We start from the raw sequence: 27,615 nt of genomic DNA on the forward strand, positions 1-27,615 counted from the left end.
AGGTGGACCCTTTCTAGTTTAATTTCTTAAATGTATTGTTCTTTCTCTTTGTATGCAATATTTATTTTACATTAAAATAATTGTTAAGCAAGTTAGTAAGTGAATATCATACAAACAAGTGGTTCAACACGTCTATTTATCGCTAGTGATTTTAAATAGTCTATCTACCAATCAGAGCGCTTCTTTCTGCGGAACGTAGCCAATAGGGGTCTCTTTCCTAAGATGGTCACTGATCCCATAAAAGAAATCAGTCTCAGCCAGCGATAGTGTCCTGCTCAAGCCAACAGACATGTCGGAATTTCTAGAAGATCCGTCTGTGCTCACTAAAGATAAGCTTAAAAGTGCACTGCTGGCCCATAATGTGGCTTTGCCGAATGGCGACCAGAGGAAGGATGTATACGTGCAGCTGTACTTGAAGAATCTGACCGCGCAAAACAAAAAGAGCAGCGGCTCTCCAGATGTCTTCTCCAGCGACGAGGAACTGGCTCCTGCACCCGTCATCTCCAACAGGAGCCGCTCTGGCAGGGTGGGTTGGCTGGTCTTCATTTGTTCGGGGAAGCGTGCTTTGTTTGGTTTGGCTGTTGTTTTGCATTGCATATAAAATGCATCAAATCGAGCTAATGCAGTTCGCAGTATTGGTTTTTAAAGCTATCAAGTCTTGCATTTTCTAAAAGTGTTTGTTGGATGGAAATTCGGAGGTCAGAATGATCACAGTAAATATTTGTCATGAATGTGCGGTTTGCCCATGTAAATGAAAACAAACCGGCATGGCGAACTTTTACTAATGGTGTCCGGCTCGTGAGCGAATCGTTATTTTGAGTTGGATCATTTCTGTGAATCAGTTCAGAGTTATAAGTCACAAAACCGTCATGAACGATTCGTTCGCAACGTGTTTCAAATCGTATTAGAAATGTAGTTACGAAAGAATAGTATCAGTTTTATAATACTCACATACTTAAGGCGAGGATTGGGAATGTTTTTACTTTTTGAAAATACAATTCTAATTATGAGTTGAGCTGTAATGCATGACAATAAACGCCCTTGTAATTATACATATAAAAAACTATAAAAGCGCGTGGTCTTAACCTGCCAGCTGTATTTTTCACTTCATCTAAACGGATAGAAGGTAAATGGGAAAGTCAGGCATCGCGCAATTACGCAATGCCATAAAAGAATCATTTTTAGAACCGGATTTTGAAACCAATAGTTCGAAAGAACCGACTTCCTATCATTCACTACCGGGCGACAGTTTCCCGCTTAAATGCGCCAGTCTGATTCATTGATTTAAGTTTCACTCAAGTGTTTAAACTCCTATCAGTTAAAATAATAAAAACCATGACTTGCAGTGTAATATTAAGTTTATGTAGGCAACATGTGATTGATCGCATAGGATGCATTTCGATGAGTTTATAACCTGCAGTGTTTCATTGTATTTCTTGCTGATCATCTTCAATTTCAGGCAAGAGCATCCACAGGAGTTAGGCCTTCACCTGTAGATCTGTATCTAAAATTGATGATGTTGCTGATTATTGACATTCATGTAACAGTTAAACACCTGGTGTGTTTTTTAGAGAAGGGAGTGTCCTCATTTTTAATACCAACAGCTATTTCATAAACCCACAAATATGAATAGTGTGCGCACTTGAATATATTTTTTAATGATTAACACTTAGTTATATAAGGTATATGGGTCTATTGTTGCTATTATTAAGATGCTTTCCATGGTAAATAATACTATAAGTTTCAAGTTATTTCTGGTTATTCAGCCAACTCTGTTACCTCAGCCCTCCACCCAGACAATACACAGTCCTTTTGTGTTCTAGCAGAGATGTTTGATGTTAAAGGCTCCTCTCTTTACTCCAGTGCCAGTGAATGAGGTAGTGCGGCCTGTCATTGTGAAATCTTCCTGTACAGGCGTTTCCCTGTCATTAACCCCTCTTTATCTCCAAGGTGTGCAGAGGTGTTTTTCTTTAGCAATATAAATGTCAGGGTCCGTATTTATCAGATGTGAAATTCTACTGTAAAGTTGGTCAACAAATCAATTAAATGAGGGTTATTTTAAATGTCAAACTTTGTGCAAGGAACCCCATCCTAAATTTTAATATCTGTATTTTTTTTTTTTTAATTTTTATGAATGTATGTATGAAGACTTCATTTGTACTTCATTTGTTTTAATCCCTTTCATAAATTGATTTAAATTTGCAGTATCTTATATTTATTTTTAAACAAATTTACATTAAACCTTCTAGCAATCCATTGCGGCCCCCTGGGGGTCCTCAGACCCCATTTTAAAAACATCTGACTTAAATAATTACGCAGGAAGGTACAGGTCCAAGAGTTGTATTATAACTTTAGAGCAGCACAAGGCTGTTTTCATAGTGGGTTTGGTCCTTTTATTGAGGAAATTCTTTCTTGTGAAGAGGAATTTGTGCTTTGGCTGCCAGATGTGCGCATGCTTTGCGTTCTTCTTTGAAGTTGTTGTCTCTCTGATAGTAATTTTCAGAAGTGCATGGCACAAACAAACACATACACACATTGTGGATCATAAATGTCTGATTTCATGTTCGACTTCTTCTATGCATTGTAAGGTTTTGGGCCAGAGTTGGTCATGCTTTATTGGTGTTCATATAAAACTGGTTTAGAAGCTGTGCTGCGAAAGCCACAATTGGGAAAATTGTGGGTTACCAACAACATCATGCCTCATTATTGCAAATGCAGAGAGCTGACATTATTGAACCATGTGTACTAGTAGTGAGTGGCATGCTGTTTTGGCACTGGGAGTGATTCTAGTCAACCGACAGCTTGCAATAACTACCGGTACTGTCCCCTCTCATTTTTTGGAGATCTGAAACCATTGATTCACTCACTCTCTCGCACACTGGTTCTCTCTTGCACATAGTTTTATATTTAGATATAAAGAGCAATATAGTGTGATGTTATTAGATTGCTCCACGAGACCACGGCAGCAGTTCTCTGCTCTGCTTGGTTTATAGGGCCGGAGACAAATCGTGTCCTCCCTCTGAGTCAGGTCTAAAAGTTGCTCATCTGTCTGTGTGCGTTATATTTTCTATATTAATTGATATTAAAGTTTGTCAAACTTTAATATCAATTAATATAGAAAATATAACGCACAGAGATGAGCAACGTACACAACTTCATTACTTGAGTAAAAGTACTGCTGGTCAAAAATTGCTCTCTGTTACAAGTGAAAGTTGTAAAAACAGATTTTTACTTAAGTAAAAGTACAGAAGTAATTGTTTTCAAAAGTAAATTTCCTTTTTTAATCCAAGCATTATTTTATTGTTGTTGTATAAATGCACATTATGCTATGGTTTAAGCCTGTCAGTAATTCTCCATCTGACATACTAGCATATGACTAACTTAAATACTTGTATAAAAGTTACAAAGCCCTTTACAAAGCTGTGTTTATGTGAATACTCGCCAAAATGAATATTTTGACATCCATTTTGTTATAAACTGATCAGTGTTCAAAAAATGCTGGGAAATCATTAAACTTCACGTGACATTACAAGAGTGATTAAAGGCCTTACAGGCTTTCTGCAAAAACCCAAACACCTTTCAAAGGAGAAAAATTAATCCACTGATTTTCAAAGATGCTACAGAAATGACTTTCTACTTGGAGGACCTAGATATAGAAATGCATTACAGAATTCTCTAATTTTTGGATATACTAACCCTTTAAGCCATGTCAGCTTTGTATTCTGACGAGTTTATTGATGACAGACTTCAGAAATTTAGACTTCACTTTTTGTGGAGTAAAAAGTACGATATTTTTTCTTTCAAAAGTAGTGAAGTTAGTCATAAGTTTCCAGAAAAAATGATACTCAAGTAAATTACAGATACTCAACTCACAAAGTGTACTTGGGTACAGTACTGAAGTAAATGTACTTGGTTACGGTCCACATTGTTTGTATGTATGCATGTATGTATGTATAAGTATATATATATAAAATAATAAAAACTACGACTTTATTCAGCATTGTCTTCTCTTCAAGGTTTTCAATCCTCAAATAAAGATTTGAACGGTTATGAATCAGCTTATTGATTCGGATGTCAAAAAACTGCTGAAAATCACATGACATTGGTGATCCGAATCATGAATCAATCCACTGATTCATAACCATTCTAATCTCTATTTGAGGATTGAAAACAAACCCGGAAGAAAAGACAATGCTGAATAAAGTTGTAGTTTTTGTGCATTTTGGAACTAAATGTATTTTCGATGCTTCAAGAGATTCTAATTAACTAACTGATGTCACATGGACTAATTTGATGATGTTTTTATTACCTTTCTGGCCATGGACAGTATAGTGTGCATACACTTTCATTGAAGGAACAGAAAAGCTCTTGGACAAAATATAAATGATCTTAAACTGTGTTCGGAAGATGAACAGAGGTCTTGCGGGTTTGTAACGACATTAGGGTGAGTCATCATTAATGACATAAATTTCATTTTGGGGTGAACTAACCCTTAAGGCATTCAATTTGAGGGTATTCAACCTGGAATGTCCTTGAAAGGTCCTTGAATTTTAACTTAACCAAGGTGTGGTAACCCTGGGCCCAATTTGGAACCACTTATGAAAGACGCTTCCCAGATTGAATAACCAGCACTGCCACGGCCAATAAAATTATGAACATCAGAAAAGAAAAAGCTCAATCTGGCAAAAATTATGCAAAATACAAATTATAATTAATCCTATTATAAACTACAAAGCCAGTTATACCGTGAACTCAAGCCTCATTATTTTCTTTTTCCAAGAATGAGGATGCTTAAAACAATTTTTGATAGTATGATGGCGATGACCTAGCCTGACAAGCCAGACCCACATCAAGATGTTTGGTCTGGAAACTCACCATAGACAGGGCTCAGTCCGAGGGGTGGGATAAACGGTTGTCTTTCAAACTCCCTCTGCACACGATAGGATAGCGCTACACCAACCAGAGCAACAAAGGTGAAACAGAGCTTGTCGATAGATTAAACATTCGCCGTATCCGGACGGCAAAACTCATAACACATCTTCCCTTTTTAAGAATGACTTCAGTGCCGTTCTTTTTTCTTTTCTCAGAGAAAAGCTTAACTCCAAGTCTTCCAGAGTCGTGGTCAAAGCTGATTCGAAAGACCGCCGTCTGCCAGTTTCTGTGTTTACTAGAAGCACGCAAGCGCAACTCGGCCGTCGTCATTATGGCCCCGCCCACCGACTCTATACACGATGTGATTGGCCCGGCAAGAGTTTGGCGTTTACAGCTCAGAAGGGTATTGAGAGTTGCTAGATGACACTCGCGGGCAGATTAGATTTTCTGCTGCTAGGGTGCGTCTAGATTTCTAGGCTAGCGATGACCAAGAATAATGCTTGAAAATGGCAATATGTGAGATTTGTTCAGCTGAAATATCTGAAGGCAGCTCGTTACCAAAGAACTTTGCTATATGACTGATTTAATTTTAATTTATGCCTGAGAACACGATGAACAGCATGCCAAGTTTAGTTACCAAATTGAAATACCTCAAATATTTTCAGCTTCAGTTTTTTGGCTAAATGAAAACAAAGCTGAACTGAAAGTTTTGGTAGAAATTGTTTTTAATAGTTTTGGTGCTATGGGGGGGGGGGGGGGGGTATAATGCTATTTGTATGTTGTTCACAAGCACTGAGTCTGACTTTTTTTTTAAACTTTATTAGTATGAGGGTGTTGTCTGTGAACTGAGGAAAGGTTTTTCCCCCTCTATCCTACTGGAATTTTATGAAACTGTTTTTTTGAGTCGGCAAAATTCCAGATCAGCCCTTGTGAAGGCCCCTCACTAAAATGCATACGCCTTCACGATCTCCTCCTTCCCTGCATAATACATTCTCCCCTTCTCCACTTCACTGTTTTCGCCACTTCTCCTCGGTCACATGGTTGCATTTGTGGAGCAGGGCTTGACTCCAGGGAATGTGGATAGATTTGCATTGTTCGTACTTTATGTCTTTCTCAGTCTGAATGTTTGCATTTTATGCCTCTAGACTAATGTCACTATCACTGTGGCACTTTGCATAAGCATTATTGAATTTTTATTTTCACTTTATTTCATTGCCTAATTTAACCTTATTAGTTTATCCAAATTAACATTTACTCCTGCAGTCTAATGTAAGGCACGTTTTTTCCGCACAACTTGTTTTTGAACTCTTTCGGTTGCTTAGTAATAGTGTATATAGTGTGTTATGGGCTGGGGAGGATGTAAAGAATGTCCTTGCATTTTTCTTTTAAACTAGTTTGAGTGTCAGAATAGTAAGGCGGTGACTTTTTTTTCTCATCTGTGTCTGGTTTAAAGTGTGCACTGCATCCTAAAGAAGCCTTCTCACGTCTCTAAATGTTTTCCTATTTCTCCCAATTATTCCAAAGCAACTGACAAATCATAGTAAATGTTTGGAGCAATCTTATTTTCTGCAAGAGCAAGACGTTCATATTTGATGGAGCATTGACTTGGAAAGTGAAACCTAATTACTGGCTTGTGTGAAATGCACTATACAAATAAACTTGAGTTCCTTACCTTGCCGAATGAATACAAACTGTGTTAAAATCTAATATGAGGAGAGATGAAGACTGAAAAACAAGAGATGAGATTTCTGAAGTCTGTGAACACGCGTGTGCCCAGTAAAATTCACCAATAAACTCTTGTCAGAATACAAAGCCGACATGTCTTAAAGGGTTAGTTAATCCAAAAATGTGCGAATTCTGTAATGCATTACTCCTCATATTGTTACAAACCTGCAAGACTTTCGTTCATCTTTCGGGCCGCTAAACAACTACCACTTTGATGCTTTAAAAAGTTCATTAAGAGAATCGAGATCATAAAACTAATTTGTATGAATTTAGTGGTTTAGTCCAAATTCTCCGAAAGGACACAATCACTTTATTATGATAAACAGATTGAATCTAGGTTTATTTACATTTGCATTAATCAGATGGATTCAGCGCACACATTGGGGCATGTTCAAGCTCAAACGTCATGTTTCCTGGAAACGGTGTTCTACAGGGTTTGAGATACGTTTTCTCTTGTTTGGAGGGTGTGTCAAATATGTCAATCCAATAAGCAGTAACATGTATAAACTGTAAAGAGTCAGTTCTGTATAAAGAGACACAATGGTCCGAGAAGTCGTTTACAAATGTGTCCGCTGTGGCTCAGTATAGCCTACGTGATAATTGAAGATATTAGAAGACATAATTGTCTTAAGAGTTTTATTGTGAAAATATAGCATATCAACATGAAGATGTAGTTAATATTTTTAGATTCACTGTAAGGCAAGTTTATATGTATATCAAATTTCATACGCAATGGAAAATGAAGTGCTTTACATAAAAAAGAACTAAAGATGGGCACTTTTTGGATGGGGTGTTCTCTTTTGTTCTTCTCTTGCATCGAGCGTATTTTGCAGTACTAAACATGTATTTATATCGATTTCATCAGGCTCTGAAAATTCTTCAAAAAGTACACAAAGAATGGCCTTCTCAGCCGCCATAGGTGCAACTCAGAACAAGGTGTTAAACGCATAGACAGTAAAAGAAATCGACACAGCGACCCCATAGACTTCAATGGCGAAAAGTGCAGTCAATTGGAAGAACTTACTTCCTGATGGCTGAGCGAGCTGCGCAGCCTCAGACTGAGCTTGACAACGTAGATGTGACGTAAGCAAACTGTCTGACAGTTGAAAGTCTTCTAGTAGTTGTGGAAAGTGAAATCTGAATCGCGTTGTTTAAATGTTTTGTCCCGTTGCTTTTGGCTCACTATGGGCTTCTCCCCATTCTTCCTCCATGACTTTATAGGACTTTGTCTCTAGGACCCCGCGACTGTCTGATAGACAGTAAAAGATTGCCTGCGAGCTTCTCCTCCTGTCTATACGGTAATTTCTCTACTCTGTGACAGTCGCGTTGGTTATGACACAATCGTTAGCCTATTTTTACAAAAACAGCTTCTACGGGGCGATAGTGTAAGATACAAGGTAATGGAGCTTTTTATGCATTGTCGTGTTTCTTTATAAATAAACAATGGACAAATGGAGTCTTTAAACGCCTTAGATGTAAAGTTATTCACTGTCAAAGTGACTCAAAAATGAGTGGGAGTCATTGGGATGCTAACAGCAGGTGATGGCTTGGTTAGCAATGGCCCTATGGGTGGTATGCTTTCCCAGTGCTAGATTACCCCACTGGTTCAACGCAGCACCGTTTCACGTTTTGCAACGGTTGTGGTAAACTGAAGCTTAAGCATGTTCTCTTGATGTGCAAGAAACCAATGAGGTTCATTCTCACTTTATGCAGTACGTTTGAGCTTCCGCAAGAACCAATAAGGTTTGTTCTCGTGCGACAAGGTTTGGTTGAGCTTCTGTTTAAATATTCACTAATCAATGTTTATATGTGAATAAAAGCCTAAATTAAATCTGTTCATCATATAAAAATATGTACACTACTCCAGTGTGTAATCAAGAGCCTGTCAGGTGTATTTAGACACCTGTAGCTTCAAGTTCAAATACTTTACAGTATGACGTAATCTTATGTTTTTCTGCATTCTTTAAAAATGTGACTATTACACTGAAAATTATGAACTGCATACAATAACGTGATCCTTTTCTTCACAGAAAGCCACCAGAAAAACTGACAAAGTTCGTCCAGAGGATGTTGATGTGACTGAATTGAGCAACGAGGGTTTGAAAGACCTGTTGCTGAAGTATGGCCTGAATGCTGGACCCATTGTTGGTGAGCCGCTTTTGAGAGTCAAATTCAAATCATGCAATGTGAAAAGTAAATATTTGCAGATATTGTTTATTTCCTTGGATCATGCAGTGATTTTAATTAGTTGTCAATGTTTGCTGAAAATAGTTATTTTGTGAACTACATGATAAAGTCCTCATGAAATCAAAATTGACCCTATTTACTTTGTTAGCACATACTACAGGTCTTGGGGTGAACAATTAATCAGTGCAAGTTAATACAAAGAAAATAAAAAAAATGTTTTGTTTTGGTAATCTTTAATCAAAATCTGAAAAGTAACTTCCGGTCTGGAAACGGTGTTCCTTCTCAGCTGATGTTAGTTTGATGGCTTAGGTTTGAAAATGCTAAACCACTCCCCTCCAACCGTTAGTTAGTCTGCTATGAGCGAGAGATGGAGAGGAGGAGCGCTGAGCCCTGTAAACCCTGCCCTGTATTCAGTATCCCCGCTTCACTTGGAAATACATCACAGCACTCAAGAAAACTCACTTGCTATTCCGGTTCACTGGCTGTGTAAACCTGAGGAGAACTGACTTCACCCTAAAATGTAAAAATCACCTTGGGAACAGTTGGTTAAAAGTAACTAATAAATGGTGTGTGTTGTGTTGTGTTGTGTTGTGTTGTGTGTGTGTGTTAAGCAATGGCTAACTCCCTAATGTGAAATACCCGCTGAAATAGATTTTTATAATGGAAAAACATCCATTAAAAAACAAAACAAAAAAGTTTCTGGAATAATCCAAATTGTCTTGTTCAATGTTCAATGCTATCAGTAAATCAGCAGTTTCACCAGGCATGCAGCTTGGCATGTTTGTACAATTCTGGACAGAATAATGCCCTTAAATGGCTGTTAGAAAGCTCTTCAGATAAAGCAGTTTCTTTTCTTACTGCTTGTTACGAGTAGGACAGTCTTATGACACCAAAGAAATTTCTATTTAAATGAAACTATACATTTCATCCATGCTCTTAAGTACTTTACTGCTTTAACATCAACACTAAACAATGTCTTCACATCAGCGTCCACTCGGAAGGTCTACGAGAAGAGGCTCCAGAAGCTGCTGGATCAGGGTCCTCCTGAGGCTGTGGCCCCTCCCTCAGAAACCACGCAGACAGATGGCAGCCAGAATGGCAACACAGACTCAGACCAGTACAGCGACAAGGAGGAAGGTAACAGGCAAAGAGATTAAATTATGTTAGATTATTAAAGAAATGAATATATCAAAATGCACTCTTGGCTGTTCACCAGAAACTGTTGCTCCAGCACCTGTGTCTGTGCCCGAACCTGAAATGGAAGTGGAGGCCGAACCCATCCCAGTTGTGGAGAGGCCAGTCAGGAGCCGAGGGAAAACACCAGTGACTAGCAGAACACGCAGTGGCCAGTTCAACAGGGTGAGGAGGATACAACCTGCATTGTGTTTGCTGTGTGTCAGGATTGCGTCATGCTTTCACCTTCCTTTGTGCCTCCTTGTGGTTTGGATCTGATGTAAATGCCAAAATACCTCTCATTAAACTCATCTGTTCAGGGAATCCTAAAAGAGGTGTCATGGATTCCACAAAAATATTTAACAGCATAACACTTTCAATATTGATATAAGTCAGCAACTTAAAATGATTTCTGAAGGAGCATGTGACACTGAAGAATGGCTGCTAAAAATTCAGCTTTGCAATCACAGGAATAGATTACGTTTTAATATTTATCAAAATAGAAAACAGTTGTTTTAAATATATAATATTTCACAATATTGCTGTTAACTCAGAGTTTCTGCAGTGTCTCAAGTCTTAATTTGACGTACACAAAATAAGGCCTTAAAGTCTTAAATTCAGGAAGTCATGGCATTAAATTTTGCATGCGCTGCAAAAAATGAAATCTTCCTCAGTATTTGTGTCCTGTTTTCCTATAGAAATATCTAAATGTCTTTAAATCAAGATACATTTACTTAATATGTATTTTACTTAAAATGTAAAAAGAAAAATGCAGTAAGTTTATTCTTAAAACAAACAAATATCTGTCAATGAGTTCTGAAAATTTCCCTTTGAATACATTGATATTCTTTTTTCTAAACACATTAGCAGATCATTTTAACCATAAGTTCACTGCATAACGATCAATTTCACAGAAAGCAAGACACATTTTATGTAATTTTGTATCTACATTAAATGCATCTTGATTTAAGCATTTTAGACTTTTGCACTTGAAGATAAAAATACTGAAGAAGAACATCAATTGTGATGGTACAGTAAAAGTAATTGTGTGTGTGTGTGTGTGTCTGTCTGTCTGTCTGTCTGTCCTTGTTTATATTACATTGTGGCACCAAATGTCCCCATAAGGATAGTAAAACCTGAGATCACCTACATTGTGAAAAGTAGGGACCGCTGGCTGGTCCCCACTTTTCAGAAGGCTTATAAATCATACAGGATGATGTTTTTTGAAAATGCAGAATGTTTCCTGTGATGGGTAGGTTTAGAGGCAGTGTAAGGGGATAGAATGTACAGTTTGTACAGCATAAAAACCATTATGCCTATGGAGAGTCCCCACAAAGATGAAAATTATCTACCTAATCTTAAAGTCATAAAGTTTACCTTCATAAAACCTGCAGAAACCCTGTTACTGTGCTTCTGATCAGATAATTGAAGCCTTGGTGAGCAAAAGAGGCTTCTTTCAGAAACATTATCTGTCCCCATATATATATAATTTTTTTTTTTTTTCACTTGGAAACGCATCATCACATTACAAGATGACAAATTGTGAATGTCAGTTCACACACAGTGACAACAATTGGACACACAACATTTCTGAACACTTCACACAGTATTTTGTCAAAATTAACATAAACATTTGAATTCCAGTTAGTTTATTATCCATTAATCGTCTGGTGGTTTTTAAAAAAAAAGGTCTAATATCAGATGATCAATCAGCCCGACCAAAAATATCCCATCTTTCAAAAGTTGTGACCACATGGCAAATGAAGCAAAAGACAAGATATGAATGTTCACATGATTTCAATTACAGCTAGCACTCCCCACTCTCTTTTCTTGTATCCCTTGCTCTTCTTTTTTTTTTTTTTACTTTAGCTTGGGGTTGGACTTGGCCCAGACTTTAATCCTCTTTTGTCTTATTCCTTCCCTTCCCCCAGACACACTTGAGAGGCTTCTCATTCCTGTATGATTTTATTTAGTTTTGCGTTTCTCTATGTAGACCTGAACCTTTTTGTTTGGATCACTTGTAAATAACTACCCAGGAGGATACTCTCTTCAAAATTCTTCTTAAAACTATTTAAACTTCTTTGCTCGCATAAAAGCTGTTTAGGCAGTACAAGCGTCACATGCTATCGTCTATTAGTGTAAAGAATCAGTTCTTTTGTCTCTAATACAGCTTTTTTCAGCATGTGAAGTTCCAACCTGCATATTTCCCCACCATTATCTAGTAAAAGTTCAGCAGCACCACCTGCTGTAGAAGAAATCTGACCCACTTCATGTGGTCACATGACTGCTCCACATTTAAATGTTGTCATACCTGCTGTGGAGATCAGATAAGATTTTCTATGGAGAGTTCTAGATCTTTCGCTGTGTGATGTGTAGGAAGATGAGGAGGATAAGCAGGAGGAAGATTGGCCGGTTTTGAATGTTAAGAGAAAGTTGAAGAGATCTTCTCACAGGCTGGATCAGATGGTTCCTGCCAGCGACGACACCGTAACTCAATCTGTGTTTATGTAGTTAATGTAAATCACCTGGTTTCTGGATGTGGTAATGAAGTAAAACAACCTCTGTGGTTGCACATGGGTGTTTGGTTGAACTTCTATATGTTTCACAAATAGAATTGAGGATGTGTGATACTTTGTTACTCAATTGTAAGCGAGGTTTGTGTAAATATTTGGTGTTTTCAGGAGAACTCTGAGCTCTCATCTGCGGAGTACTTTCCTGTTTCCCAAGACAGAAGAAGAACAGTACATGTGGTAGGTGGTTCATGACACTAGTGTAATGCTAATGGTCTAAATCAGGGGCGGGCAACTTTGGTCCTCAAGGGCCATGTTCCTGCAGAGATAGTTCCAACCCTAATCAGACACACCTGAACAAGCTAATCAATAGGTGTTTGACTCGTACAACGAGAGTGATTGAGCATACAGAGCCGTCTGCTTTCAAATTGTTCTTGCAGAACATTGATGTCAAACACTGATCGGTTTGCAGCGCCTCTTCAAGTCGAACACACCTAAGGTCTTCAAGATTACTAGAAAGCTACAGACAGCTAAGTTTTATCAGTTTCGGAGTTAAATTCTTCAGGACAGTGGCCCTCCAGGACCAAAGTGTCCAATCCCTGGTCTAAATTATTAGCCTGACCTCAAAAACCTGCTTCTATCCTATTAAAGGCAGCAAGAAAAGAGCCCAGACCTTTGCTTACAGAAAGGACATCAAAACTCTTGTCTAAAACCGAATCTCTGAAGCGACGGAGCGCACCAGTCCGCTCGTTTCGGCCTGATTTGAATGAGGCTCCCGCCAATGGCAAGGTGTCTTTCTCCTTAAAAATCTTCTTTGGGGACTTCAGTTGATATGAAAAATAAAACTATCGATGTTCTGTATGAAATTATTAATGTTTCTAAATGGCTGCATTATCATGGTCAATCTCGCGTTTTTTTAAACGCGTTCTTGTGTTTTTTATTTTTTTAGGGAAGTATTTCTATTCTATTTTCAGAAACATGCTCTGGTCAACCTCAGACATTTATATTGTATTCATAAAATAAAATAAAAATGTACCCCAATTTGAAAACGGAATAATCAATAATCAAAAGCTAAAATTTGCTCCGTGAAAGACTAAGGTGTCAATATGAATAGTTGACATTTTATTTGTATTATAATTAGAAGTGTACTGCACAGTAAGAATGAACCATCGGAAAGATATTTTGGTCATTTGGTCAAAGTTTCTGCTTCATCTGTTTGTTTGGAAATCGTAGGATTTGAAGGAGGTGTCTGTTCCACTGGTGAGGATAAACGCACATGTTTTGGTAGGTCCAGAAGAAATATCGTACATAAATGAGGATTCAGGTCATATTCTAATGCCACAGTGTTTCTTATGGTGTCATATTAAAGGCAGTGCCAAAGGAACCCAAACCCTCAAAGCTCTCCTCCATGTCTGCAACTGAATGGTCAGAATCATTAAAACATCACATCGGCTCTTACCAGTCCACCATATCCAGTTTACATGGCATCAGCCCTGTTGACAAGGTGCTTTCATAAATCTTCCATGTCTCAACTTGACTCAGAGCTTCACTTATAGTAGTGTTCATGCTGTTGGTTTGATTTGTTTGCAACGTTCATGTCTTTTGTGGTTTGTATGTAGTTTGTTGAGAGTGCTGCTGACATCACTTCCCTTCCGATTAGACCGTCCAATCGAGAGCCGCTTGTTTCCCTTCTTAATACTGCTTGCATTGAGGTGATAATAAACACACTTCCATCTTTAGTTAATGCTTTCAGCTCTAAATCAAGGTCTTATCTAATCAGCCTACACATTTATGCAACATCAAGTGTCTTAATTAAAATTTTCGTTATATCAGGTTGATGGCCAGGGTATGCAGGACATCCTGAGTTGTAGACCTGCAAGTCGTGCTTCTTTGGTAGGTCTCAGCTAAGCAAGGATAGTTCATAACTGTATAAAACATTCATTTTAGTAGCTCATGAGAGTTTGTTTCTTCTCTGAAGGCTCAGGAAGTTCAATCTGTGTCTGTATCAAAGTTCTCAAAGCCTCATTTGAGTCAGAACAAACCTTCCAAACCCTTGATGGACATGAGGTGCCATCATTCGTCTTCCTGTGATGGCCAAAGAGAGGTTTTCCCATCACGCTCACTTTCTTTTAGGGACTCAATTGTGGCTCCAGGGGACTCGCTTCCTGTCTCGTTTGGCCTTTCCCAGGTTTGCTGTTGATAGTTGTTCATTTGTTTTCAACATGGTACACTCTTAAAAATAAAGATTCTTTATTGGCATTGATGGTTTCATGGAACCTTTCCATTGTACAAACAGTTTTTTTATAGTGGAAAATATTTATTTAGATGTTCTTCATATTAAGAAAAAAATATTCTTTTAAGAACTGTTGATCTAAAGGTTCTTTAGGAAGCCCAAAATTGTTCTTTAATGGCATTGCTGCAAAATGCCCCTTTTGGAACCTTTATTTTTTTAAGAGTGTATTAGGTTTTAGTTACAATGTTACATGAATTTCTAGTTATCAGGGTCATCACTAAAGCTTAAAGCCATAATTTATGTTGTTGGTTTATCAGGGGAGCTGTGGCTCACCAGAGAACCAGCCCAAGACAAGACAGTCCAAAATCACTCCTTTCTTCTCCCAAATCACTTCTGTCCGAGGACTTGATAATAGCCAGATGGAGACACCAAAGAAGATGGTAATTTCATGAGCAGAGTGGTCTGTCTCCACAGGTGTATAATGGTGATGAGAGAACTTGGTGGGATTCACTTATTTGTTTATCTCGGGTCATACACAGTTGTGGTGTTATATAATTGTCTGTTTGCCAAAGAAAGCATTAATCTTCACAATTTATGCACTTGCTAGGTTTTATGGTGTTATTTTCCGCCTCTGTGTTCACATCATTTGGCTCTTGTCTTTGTGCGCAGGTGGAAAAGGTGTCAGCCATTGATCAGACCCCAAGGACGGTAGAGAGAGATGTGCTAAAAGAGATCTTTCCCACTGAAAACCTCAGCACTCCCACTGGAATCAGGTATGGAGTGGAAGATGTTTCAAGCATTCATACTGAACAAACACCAGGGGCCAGATTCATGAAACATTCTTAAAGGGTTACTTCAGCGATTAGCATATGGCTATCAGTAGAAACCCAGGAGTATATTCAAATGATCTTCATATCTTTATATGAACATGCCTGTGTAATTGGAACGTTATTAGTATATACAGGGCTATGATCACCAATTGACTTTGGATCGAATATCATCTCAGTTTTCTTCACATTCGCAATTAAATAGTGGGCCAGACCACTCCATAAACTGATTGTTTTCAGAGCAGTCTTGATCTTTATATAATATAGGCTAAGGATGGCCATCACACGGCCATCTGTGTACAAGGTGAAAAGAACTGGGGAGCTCACACAACCTTGAGGTGTATACCTGTACTAATATATTGAGTCAGAGATCATCTTATTGACTTTTAACCTGTTGAGTTCTACCTATTAAGAAAGAAGAAAACCATCTTATAAGGATTTACATCCATATTTTTCCAATAATAAATATGGTTGCACAGTGTTAAAAGCTGAGCTAAATTCAATAAAAAGGCGTGTATATGCCTTTGAGTCCTCTAAATGGATAGTACTTCTGCGTCTTCCTCACTCCTTCCCTGTTTATAGGGAAACTGCCATGGATCTAGGATATGTAACCTTTTAATATGGACACAATGTATTTCTCAAAGCATTTTATTACAATTTAAGTTGGTGTTACGGGTCTAAGATTATTGTTCTCAGAAGGCCAAAGTTTTTTTTTCTTTTTTTTGAGGGTACCCCACACCGGACGGCCTATACGGCCCCTTATAAGCAAGCACTTCTTAAGCTTGAACTAGGGAGGCAGCACACACGGATGCAGGGCGCATTCACTGTAGACAGGATATTTTGGAATAACTATTTAAACTTGACACGGTGCATTAAAACACAAGGCTGAGTGAGTAAGTCCCATCAAGCCAGTCTCAACGAAAATAGATTGTGCGCTTAATATGGTAACTATGGTAATCTGCAGGCAGCACAAAAAAAGATAAGCTTTGAGGGGGTTTTCATTCAACAAGTTTTCAGCAATATCTGCCTTTAAATCAAATAACACCAAAGCCTGTCATTTTCTCAAGATAATATTTAAGAATTTCTTATGAATGTGCTATTTTTTCCCTTCTGGCCCCAGGGCCTTATCTATAAGGTTCATACACAAATAAGTATCTAGTTTAAAGAAAATGTCCCAATATAATCTTGATAGCCATCTTTATTTCATATAGTTTTATAAAACATGTATATTATGTTATTGACCCATAAAACTGACATCTAAAAAATGTCTACACACAAATAACAGTCAACTCTCACATAGAGAAAGATTCGGCTCTGCAAAAAAAAAACTATTTAGCATGGGGGAAAAGTATTTTTTCCCCTTCTATTTTTAGTATTATTACCATTTTAGTTTAGTAAAATATGTAGACCTTTTTTTAAAAAAGATACATTTCTTTTGTTTTCAGTGAATTAAGTATTTTTCAAATTTGTTTCTAGTGCCACTTGTCGCCGACCAATCAGAGGAGCAGCTGGCCGGCCCCTTGGTGAGGCATGGCTGGACGAATCTCGTCTCCGTCATACAGTGTTCAGAGAAACCTGCTCCTCTTCTCACACAGAGACCCGATCTGTTCCACGTGTAGCTGCTGTCCCTCTAGCCGCTACCAAGCCTGCGGCGCCCCCTGCTGTGAAGACCAGGGCGAGGCGCAGCCTGTCGTTGTGGGTGCAGCTTTTGCTGCTGAGCGCGGTCGCTGGATTCCTGTTCTTTGTCTACCAGGCCATGGAGACTAATGAGGTTGGACTCTTCAAGCAGAGCGGGGCAGATGATGGCACTAGCAAATGAACGTCATGCAGTTCACCCAAGTCTTTGCCCTCTTTATCATACTCAGCCAGTACCTCCCTTTGTTGATTCAGCAGCCATGGACTTTTACCTGCAACTTTATATTCATACAAAGACAGAAACTCTCAGATTTTGCATAATTTTCTCTGCTTTACACCCTCTTTGAGATGAACTGGTTTAGAGGAATGAATCCTGGTTTTAATTGTAAAAATCACTTTTCTTGCCTTTGTATGTTTGTCTTTATTTTCGTCTTCTAATTTTACAGATTAATGCTGGTGCTGTCCTTAAATGAGTCGAAGTGCTGAAGAAGTCGGCTGAATACACTTGTTTTGTTTGTAAACTACATTTAGCGTCTACATGTGACAATATTTTTGCATTTATTTTCACATCTAGCTTTTTAAAGGTGCCGTATCCATCTTAACGTTGATGTAGTATTTATGTACTTGTTGAAATACAAATATTTTCAATAAACTGTTTTGCAATGCATTCTGGAAGATAAGGTCATTTAACTATTCTACTTTTATTGATTTATTTGTTTATTTCAGGATCCTGGAACTTACAAAGCATAACATTTAATCTAAAATGGTTCTTCTAAGCATATGTTTGTCGGCTAAAATTTGGAATGTATACGCTAAAGATTGTCAGTATTAAAATGTAATTGTCACTATTAATTTTTTTTTTTTTTTTTTAAGCACGTCTTTGAAAATGAATTTGGGTAAATAAACACTAAGATCATGATACTGATACATTGTTATAACTAGACAATGTGCAAACTGCCCATCATAATGCTGTCTTCTCTTCTTTTGAAAACTGATACATTTACGATTTGATATTCTGAATCTGTATTTATTTTACATTATAAAGTGCTGTGGATTTGTGGGACACAGCTGGGAGGGTTCAGGTACTTTTTATGTATATTACAGAATATGGTTTAATAAAGCGTTTACCTCGTATCACTACATTTAAGTTGGTGAGGTTTTTTATTTATTTTTTTACCTAAATTATTAGGATGTTTTGTCTACTAAAAGTGTTGTCTTTAGGGTTTGCTGCATTACATTGCAGTTCCTCACAGAGGCACTGGAAACTCTGACCTCTCATTGATCTTGTATAGGTAAAGAGGATATAACTGCAAGACTATGCTCTGGTCCAGGAATAGACCGTCTCATTGAGTTTAATCGCCTTACTCTACCCACTACTGTGCATAAGCTGGTACGCTACCATGAGCTCTCATTTGCAGTGGGATACTATACAGTAACTGCAATTTAAATGGATGCAAATTTACATCAATAACTTGATACATTGTCTGTTTTGCTTTTTGAAATTCTAGTATAGTCCTTAATACCATCATACCTCTTTCCAATAGGATAGTGTTCACAGTGAAGTCTCAGTGTGGTGACGTCACAGAAGGTCAGGGTGATTTAGTCTGAGGTCATCTGATGTCTCAGAGATTCGCCTGCCGCTGATGCACCCAGGAGGCGCCGTTTCTTTACAACCAACAAGTGAGTGTACCGTTTTTTTTTAACATAAGTTTTCCTAAATGTTTAAATCAGATACATACTGTTTCTCAGCAATGTCTGCATAAAAAACAAAAACTTCTGTTTGATTTTTAAATTGTCCCCTGTCTGTTTTTGCCAGTAAACCCCTGGTGAAAATGTACCCAACCACCCTAACACAGTTGGCACGGTCGAATCCATTCCAGACTCCTCTTTTTCTCATTAAATCGGATCAGCAGCAAGAGAGCCAGCAGATAAAACGCAAACTTGCTGCGGCATACCCTAATGGTAAGGTTGTTCTTTATCTTCTGAACTGGATGAATTGCAAACGGAATTAGACCTATGGAATATGCTTTGTCCAAGATTTTATTTTTCTTATTTATTTTAATAAATAAAATGTGGTATACATTTATATTCTTTTATGTTGTTTGCATTTATTTAGGCTTGTTTGCAGTAATTGTTCTGGTTATTATTTGTTGTAAGATGTTTGGAAAGGTCGCTGGTGTAATGATGACACTCTATTTAATGATGAGACTACTATTTTTAAAGTGGACTCTGTCAGACTGCTCGTCATTCCATTCGTAAAGAATTAACTTCCACAAGGATTACATGCCTGGCTAATAGACTTTACCTTGCCATGAATGCCTACTAATTCCTAGGCTCTTTTTCTCAAAGAAATTCTTGCACTTGAATATGAAAGATACCTCTTGACTATTTAAAGAATTGTTACCCCAAAATGAAAGTTATATCACCATATACCGGTTTCATCCTTTATGGGACACACAAAATGAGAAATTTTGAATAATGTGCTTTTTTTCTTTGCAATTACAGTGAATGAGGACAAAAGTCTCCTGCAGTCATGCAATAGTTTTGTGACTTTTTCCAGTTATTCACTGTTAAAGGGTTAGTTCACCCAAAAAATGTCAATTTTGTCATTAATTAGTCACCCTCATGTCGTTCCAAACCCGTAAGACCTTTGTTCATCTTTGGAACACAAATTAAGATATTTTTTATGAAATCTGAGAGCTCTCTGACCCCTCCATAGACAGCTATTTAATTACCACTTTCAAGGCCCAGAAAGGTAGTAAAACATTGTTAAAATAGTCCATGTGGCTACAGTGGTTCAACCTTAATTTTATGAAGTGACAAGAATACGTTTTGTGCAAAACCCCCCCAAAAATAATGACTTTATTCAACACTCTCTTCTTGTCTGTTTCAGTCTCCTACGCTGTTCACGTAATATACACTCAGTGCATCACTTTTGAAGTGCTAGGTTAGAACGCCGGCTTACCATTGGCCGACGCTGTTCACATGAGCACCTGTGTGTGATGCTAACGCAGGAGCTAGCCAATGGTGAGCTGCAGAACTCGGAAGTGCTGCACTGTTTACACTACGTCAACAGCGCAGGAGTCTGACACAGATGAGAAGAGATGAATAACATTGTTATATAATAACATTAAAATTGTTGTTTGTTTTTTGTGCAAAAAAATATTTTCTTCACTTCATAACATTAAGGTTGAACCACTGTAGTCACATGGACTATTTTAATGATGTTTTTACTACCTGTCCGGCCTTGAAAGTGTTAATTACGTTGCTGTCTATGGAGGTCAGAGAGCAATTTAATCAAAAATATTTTCATTTGTGTTTTGAAGATGAACAAAGGTCTTGCGGATTTGGAAATACATGAGGGTGAATAATTAATGACAGAATTTTCATTTTGTCTGTGAATTTTCTAACCCTTTAACTGCTGCAGCTGGTTCATTGAGTCCGTGAGTTGAACTCGACAAAGGCACAATATCCGATTTATAAAATAAATCATTCAGATTTTGTGAAGTGGATCTGACTCAAAAGAACAATTAATTCTCAATTCTGACATCACCACATTTGTCATGAACTCTCATGATCTAAAACTAGGCTAGATGACCTTAAACTCCATCTGATTTCTCTTGGCCTCCAAACACATTCAGTTGGCTTAAACGGCACACTTCCAAATTCCACTTCCAAAAAAGGGATTTTTGGGTTCTCTCAGTAAACTAAACAGTAAACAGTAAAAAGTTTACTGTTTTAGTTTGAAGAACACTTACAAATAAAGTTACTGTGTTGACTGCCATGGCTCTATAATAATCTTTAACATTTATGTAACCTTTCCAATACACACGTTTCTTTATAGTAAAAAAAGGCTCTTAAGATTCTTAAAATGTCCTTCTCACTAAAAAAGGGTTCTTTTGAGAACAGTCCTCAGAAAGGTTCTTTGGGGAATATAAAGAACCCTCTGTGAAATGTAAAGGTTCCATGGATGTTAAATGTTCTTAATGGAACCAGATGCCAATAAAGAAGCTTTATTTTTAAGAGTGTGACTTATGCATTTATTTTCTGCTCTGTGTCACGTATGGATGTTTGTGATCAAATTTAAAGGGAAATGTGATGGCAAGTGTGGTTTCCTCCCTCAGATGCAGATGTGAGCTGTGAATACGGGTCAAATAAATATTACGCCCTCTGCGGTTTCGGTGGGATTTTGAGCTGTGGCCTCACACACACAGCTGTCGTGCCCCTCGACCTCATTAAATGCCGCATACAGGTAAAGTAACATTAAATCTATTCCATGTTAAAACGAAACAAGTCAGCAGCTTATTTTGAATGATTTTATAGCCAGACATTCACTAATGCATTATTCCTGTTGTTTGCCAGGTGGACCCGGTTAAGTACAAGTCCATCTTCAATGGTTTCTCAGTCACCTTGAGAGAGGATGGCGTGAGGGGGCTGGGCAAAGGATGGGCTCCTACATTCATTGGCTATTCCATGCAAGGCCTTTGCAAGTTTGGTTTCTATGAAGTCTTTAAGTCCCTGTACAATGACATGCTTGGAGAGGTAAGTCTTTTCATATGGTATATAAATAACCAAGAAAATGTTCTTTTAAAACATTATTGCACATCCAATTGTGATAGATCACCAACTAATTGCTGTGGTTTGGTCTGGTAAACAGGAAAATGCTTATTTGTGGAGGATGTACGTTTATCTGGCCGCATCAGCCAGCGCTGAGTTTTTCGCAGATATTGCACTGGCTCCTATGGAAGCGTGCAAAGTGCGCATCCAGACGCAGCCGGGATATGCAAACACCCTGAGAGAGTGCGCCCCCAAAATGCACGCTGAGGAGGGGCTAAACGCGTGAGTAGATCCTTAACTTTCTGGTATTCCTCACACTTGTGTCAAAATAGACTGGAGACAAAAAGCCTAAATGAAAGAATTAAATGAATGTACTATAATTTATATACAGTAATATTTATTCTGTAATATTTTCTATTTTGAGAGGATTTCTTGGTGCAAAGTTTTTTTTCAGGTTGTAAATTAAACAAAAAGATTATCGGAGAATGTTTTAATTTAATTTCTAATTTAGTTTTGCTTGCTGATTCTTTGTAATTATTTGTGAAATTCACTAGCAATTTCAGAGTACACCAAATTTTTTCAGTGAACGAAGCACCTATATTTAATGTAGCACCTATGCCACGTTTGTTTCTGACAATTTTATTTAAGTTTTTTTAGTTTATTTATTTTTCTTTTATTATATTTTTAGTTTAACTCAAGTCATTATGTGAATATGTTTTTAAATATTAGTATTTAGGTTTAATTTATTTTTATTTCAGCTTTTGTTTATTTGTAGCTAATCTTATTTCAAATTATTCCCAATGCAACATAAATATTAGTTGAAAAACTTAAACTAGATGACATTATTTTATTTCAGCTATATTAAATTTAAAATTAATGTTTTTAAATAGTTTGTTAATGACAGTAAACATGATTAATGGAAATGGAGCCAACGGTATTATTGAAATGGCTAGAATGGGTTGCTCTCAGGAGAACTGGGTTGTGCTCAGTGAATTCAAGCGTGGTACCGTGATAGGTTGCCACCTGTGCACTAAGTACACTTGTGAAATTTCCTCACTGCTAAATATTCCACAGTCAAGTGTTAGTGATTTAATAACAAAGTGGAAGCAATTTAGCCTAGAAATCTAGATGCACCCTAGCGGCAGCAAATGTATTTTTATTGGCTGAAATGCCAAGCACAGGTTGTCCAGAAACGCCAAGCAGAAGTCACATCTAGGGTGACTAGCAAGGGTTTATGATGTCACCAACCCGGGAAGAAGCTTGTTGTAGTCCAAACCGGCCGTTTTTGTTGGCAATAAACTGCCATAACTTTAAAAGACAATATCTCTGTTTGCATTGAACTTTCAGCGCTGTAACTTTACAGATACTGTTTATGCTTAAGCAGCAACATTACACTATAACTAAAGTTAAAAAACTTAAATCACATGCAACTACCCCTTCAAATCATAGCGCTGTGTGTAAAATGTGTGTGCTGGAGTACTGACTGTTGATGTTATCTTCTGTGCAGGTTCTATAAAGGCGTTTATCCCTTGTGGCTGAGGCAGATCCCCTACACCATGATGAAGTTTGCCTGTTTCGAGCGAACCGTGGAGTTGCTCTACAAGCATGTAGTACCAAAACCCCGCAGTGAGTGCACCAAACCTGAGCAACTGGTGGTGACCTTTGTTGCCGGTTATATTGGTAAGTGCTTGGGTACCCTTTTTACTATGGTATGTCTTTGTAAAGAAAACTGGCTCACCTTTGTATAGAGCCATATAGATACATGTAAGCTTTGCTGTGTGTCTCTCCTCAGCTGGCGTGTTCTGTGCTGTGGTGTCCCATCCTGCGGACTCAGTTGTGTCTGTCCTGAACAAAGAGAAAGGCAGTTCAGCTGTTGAGGTGCTGAAAAGACTGGGACCTGTAGGTGAGTCGCACGTACAACACATACCAGTCAACAACTGTAGATCAAAAAGAAAACCTGGGGGCTTTATTTTGCCATAATGACCAGCAAGGCGGTATATTATCCTGCTATTACATTTATGCTTGCCAAATAAATTAATTCATGGACATATTGACTTTAATTGCCATTATTTTATTACATGAGAAGAAGAGACTGCAGAGTGTCTAGCATTGCTAGGAGAAAACGGTCATTTATACAATTTAATGGTCATTATGAATTAATATTTGACTACAAAATACCACAAATAACTATATTAAAGCGGTTATTATGCTTTGTCAGTAAATATTTAAGGGGGAAATATGTTTTCTTCTAACTTTTGCACTAAGAACAAGTCAAAAGGACATTGTTACACAACCAAATGTAACCACATACTGAAGATAATTTGTGTGATGTCAGATGGAAAAAAAGTTATTATAGTTGTTTATTACAAACAAGATTAAATAATTAGCTTTTGATAGTATCCTGCTAAACAATCTGCCTCTTAACAATTTATGTCAAGTTTTGACGACTATTCATTTGTTTTGGATGAATACATTTTTCTCTCAAATAACACGGAAAGCTATTCAGGTTGTAAGGAAGATATTTTATGTATTTGTGCAACATAGTGTATTCATCCTAGCAAATTGATTGATTTAATTTGTTAAAATCATTTTATACTTGCTTATTTTGTTCATGTGTTTTAAAAAAACTAGACATTGAAGCGCCATTTCACTGAAGTTGCAGAGGGATGTAATACTCTTTATTACCAAAAGAGGAGGCTGTTGTTCCTGTATTTATTCCCATTAGAACACATCAGTTTTATTTGGCTCATTTATCTCAGTTGATTGATTTATTAGTTTTGAGTCAGAGGGATAGATAAGCACAGCAGAGTAACTGTTAAATAAAACTGTGGTAAAGCTGTGTTTAAATTAAGAGTCTTTCTCCCACAGGTGTGTGGAAGGGTCTTGTTGCTCGAATCATTATGATTGGCACGCTGACCGCGCTACAGTGGTTCATCTATGACTCAGTGAAGGTGTACTTCCGTCTGCCCCGTCCACCACCCCCTGAGATGCCCGAGTCCCTTAAGAGGAAAATGGGTCTCCTGGACTACTAGACTCCTCCCTTATTAACTGCATCCTGAGTACTTCACAAATACAAAGATGATTTTTTTCCACATTCACCCCTTGCAATAAACGCCACAGTTCCTGGTGTGTTTATCAGCACTGAAAGCACTATTGAAGGATCATAAGACACTGGGTTTCTCCAGTGTCACTGTATGTCTGTATGAATATTAGAGTAAAATCAATCACACACACCAAACATCTGTTGATTTCTTTTTTTTATTATTATTTAACTATGTTTTTAAAACCTTTCTGCTCTCATTAGGTAAAAACAAAATTCTGGAAAGAGAATTTTGGTTGTTATTTGTTTACCAAAAGTGATTTGTTGTTACAAATCTTTTTGTCGTTACCTTTTCCCTAAATGTTTACATACGTATTCCATAATATAGTAGAAATATATAGGCTTATTTTTATACAATAGATGTGTTTATTATACATTAGAACAGGGATTTAGACAGAGTTGTTATTGGTTAACTAAAATAATAATTTATAATACATTTCTGTTAATTGGAATAAAGCTGCAATAAACTAATATAAATGTTAGATGAAAAACTTAAATAATTAGAAATGTTGGCTTGGCAACTAGCTGAAATGAAATAAGTTGAAGTACTAGAATTACTACATCTAAAACTTTAATTAAAAAATATATTTTTTAAATGACAAAATATATATATTCATATTTTTATTATATATTAAATAAAAAAAACATCATGATATTAAATATGACAATGCCAGTTCATTTAAAAAAAAATCTGTTATTAAATTCATATTTTCTGAAAGTTTAGCCTTACTTATATGGTTCGGCAAACAAGATAGTGTGCTCTGGAATATCATTTGAATGCATTTTTAATTAGTTTCATCTATGAATATTTTAGATATATGGTATCCACAGTGTCTGGATTGCTTCAAGTGATGAACTAATACAGTGTCACAATGAACGTTCTCTCTCCTGTTGTCATCAGCTTGATGTAAGCAGCAGAAAAACTGACCTGTGACCTCAATACAGCTCTCAGAGAGAAATCCTATCAGAGGAACACCAAGCAGAGAGGGGTCATTCACTTCACAGAGTGTGCCTGCATTTGGGCATCTTTGTGAGAGTGTATGAGTTTTTGAGAGGGAAGGACTGGGTGTTCTTGCATAAGTGTCTGTGCTCCATTGTTGTCATTATATCCCATTTGGTTTGTCTTGTTAATGTGGTTTGCAGTGGCTGTACTGAGAGCATGAATTCTGAGAAATAAATGCTCTCCGATTTGCTTCCTAAGCCGCTGATGCTAAAGGGTCAAGGGTCATGCCGAGCTGCATTTCCCTGTAACCTTTTTGCCACAAATGCATTCACTCTGTAATGGCTCCACATGCACTTTCACCTCCCTAGTTAGTAATACAGCGTCGAGCCATCAACAGTGTGTTAAAAGCACATGATTTTCCTGTGCTTTTGCTATATAAATGAACTTTAGTTTTAAAAATCGTACGAACTTAAATGAATAAATAAATCAAAAACCATATGAATGCAAAATACGTTTAGACCATTTCAAAAGAGCAAATTCAAAAGTGAAAAGGACACTGAGATCTATCCTTACTCGGGCAGTAATGAAGATTTCCTTTGCTTTCCCTTTAGTTATTGCTTCATATTTGACAAACATAAAGATTTGGTACCGTTTTCATACATTTATAAACGTTTAAAAAAGGAAGAACATTTCGGCCAAAAGAAAACCTGAAGTGAGAAATATATTGGCGAATACCTTGCCCTATGTATTTGTGCATGTGAGTGTGTGCTAATGTGTCTGTCTCTCTCTATTGTTGCAACCCTTGTCTCATAAAGGTCAGTCTGAAATAGCATTCCGGGTCACATGGGTTCATTAATAACCAAAGACTTGGCAGCCTCTGTAATATTCCATGAGAGGGATTGAAGAGCCTAGCAGCAGAATAAAGATACTGGATAATTGATTACATTCCTTAATAGTATAATTTATATATACGGCATATAACTGATATAAGACTGCCTATTCTAATATATAAATGTTTCACATAACAGTTTTGCTGATTCATAGTAAGAGATCACTATGGATGAAATCCTGTGCATTTTTCATTTTCCAGCGGCCTTTATTTCCCTAATTAAGAACTTCGTCTCTCTTGTGCTGGCTTTTACAGGCCAGTGATTGGCCACTGGTTTGATGGGCGGTAGATATGTGCTCACTGATAGGTGGGAACATATGAGGTGAACTATGCCAATGAGACACAAACCTGTTATTTAGACAGCTACTTCAGTATTTAGACAGCTATGGCAATAGATAAATATTACAGTTCTCAACTGCCATCTGATAAGTAACTCATTTCAGTGAGCCATGACCGATTGTATTTGTGTTTCAGTATTTACAAAGTGCCATTTTTAGACTAAATATTCTAAATTTAGCAGGATTGACATATAATTTAGATAACCATGCGAGTTAAGCATGGTTACGTGTTTTTTCTGTCTTCCCAGTAACTATCAATAGAGCACTATTGTGGGCCCACATAAGGGGCCGTCAGGATGGATGGCAAGACCTAGAGTGGCACAGGTGGTTATGTAATACACACAGCATATTACACAATCTTTCCACAAAACCCAACACCACACAGCAAGGTGTCCCATAATACCCCATAACACACACACAGCTCCTCTTCTTCTCTCTTGCTCTGCTGTTTCTTTTTTCATCTTTATCCATTTATTATATTTCATCTCTATTTCTTTATTTGATGTATGTAGACAAACATTCTTCCTTTCTCCAAGCTTTTAAGCAAAGAATGGCAGTGCCCTTAATGCTGCTCTGATGTCACTGACGGATGAATGCTCTTATTGGATGAGCCAGTGGGTGGATCA

General features: G+C 37.4%; 2 protein-coding genes across 7 annotated transcripts; both read left to right on the top strand.

Moving 5' to 3' along the window:
- Positions 1-209: 209 nt before the first annotated feature.
- Positions 210-18,304, top strand: tmpoa (thymopoietin a). Of its 6 annotated transcripts, XM_067427633.1 has the most exons (15): positions 210-526; positions 8,628-8,745; positions 9,772-9,921; positions 10,001-10,143; positions 12,334-12,444; positions 12,639-12,707; positions 13,119-13,256; positions 13,701-13,751; positions 13,837-13,971; positions 14,087-14,179; positions 14,301-14,360; positions 14,446-14,655; positions 15,018-15,140; positions 15,370-15,473; positions 17,004-18,304. In XM_067427633.1, exons 1-15 carry the CDS (start codon positions 290-292, stop codon positions 17,344-17,346), a joined length of 2,085 nt encoding a protein of 694 aa, XP_067283734.1. In that variant the 5' UTR covers positions 210-289; the 3' UTR covers positions 17,347-18,304. The 6 variants fall into 6 exon arrangements, with proteins under 6 accessions (XP_067283734.1, XP_067283736.1, XP_067283735.1 ...); XM_067427635.1 differs by lacking the exon at positions 13,119-13,256; XM_067427634.1 differs by lacking the exon at positions 12,334-12,444 and having other exon boundaries at positions 211-526.
- A 300-nt stretch (positions 18,305-18,604) lies between these two features.
- Positions 18,605-24,938, top strand: slc25a3a (solute carrier family 25 member 3a). Its single transcript, XM_067427650.1, has 8 exons — positions 18,605-18,842; positions 18,979-19,124; positions 21,287-21,414; positions 21,525-21,704; positions 21,820-22,001; positions 23,227-23,399; positions 23,512-23,622; positions 24,588-24,938. Exons 2-8 carry the CDS (start codon positions 18,995-18,997, stop codon positions 24,749-24,751), a joined length of 1,068 nt encoding a protein of 355 aa, XP_067283751.1. The 5' UTR covers positions 18,605-18,842; positions 18,979-18,994; the 3' UTR covers positions 24,752-24,938.
- The last annotated feature ends 2,677 nt before the right edge of the window (positions 24,939-27,615 follow it).

This window comes from Pseudorasbora parva, chromosome 20 (genome assembly GCF_024679245.1).
Source record: "Pseudorasbora parva isolate DD20220531a chromosome 20, ASM2467924v1, whole genome shotgun sequence".
Taxonomy (NCBI): Eukaryota; Metazoa; Chordata; class Actinopteri; order Cypriniformes; family Gobionidae; genus Pseudorasbora; species Pseudorasbora parva.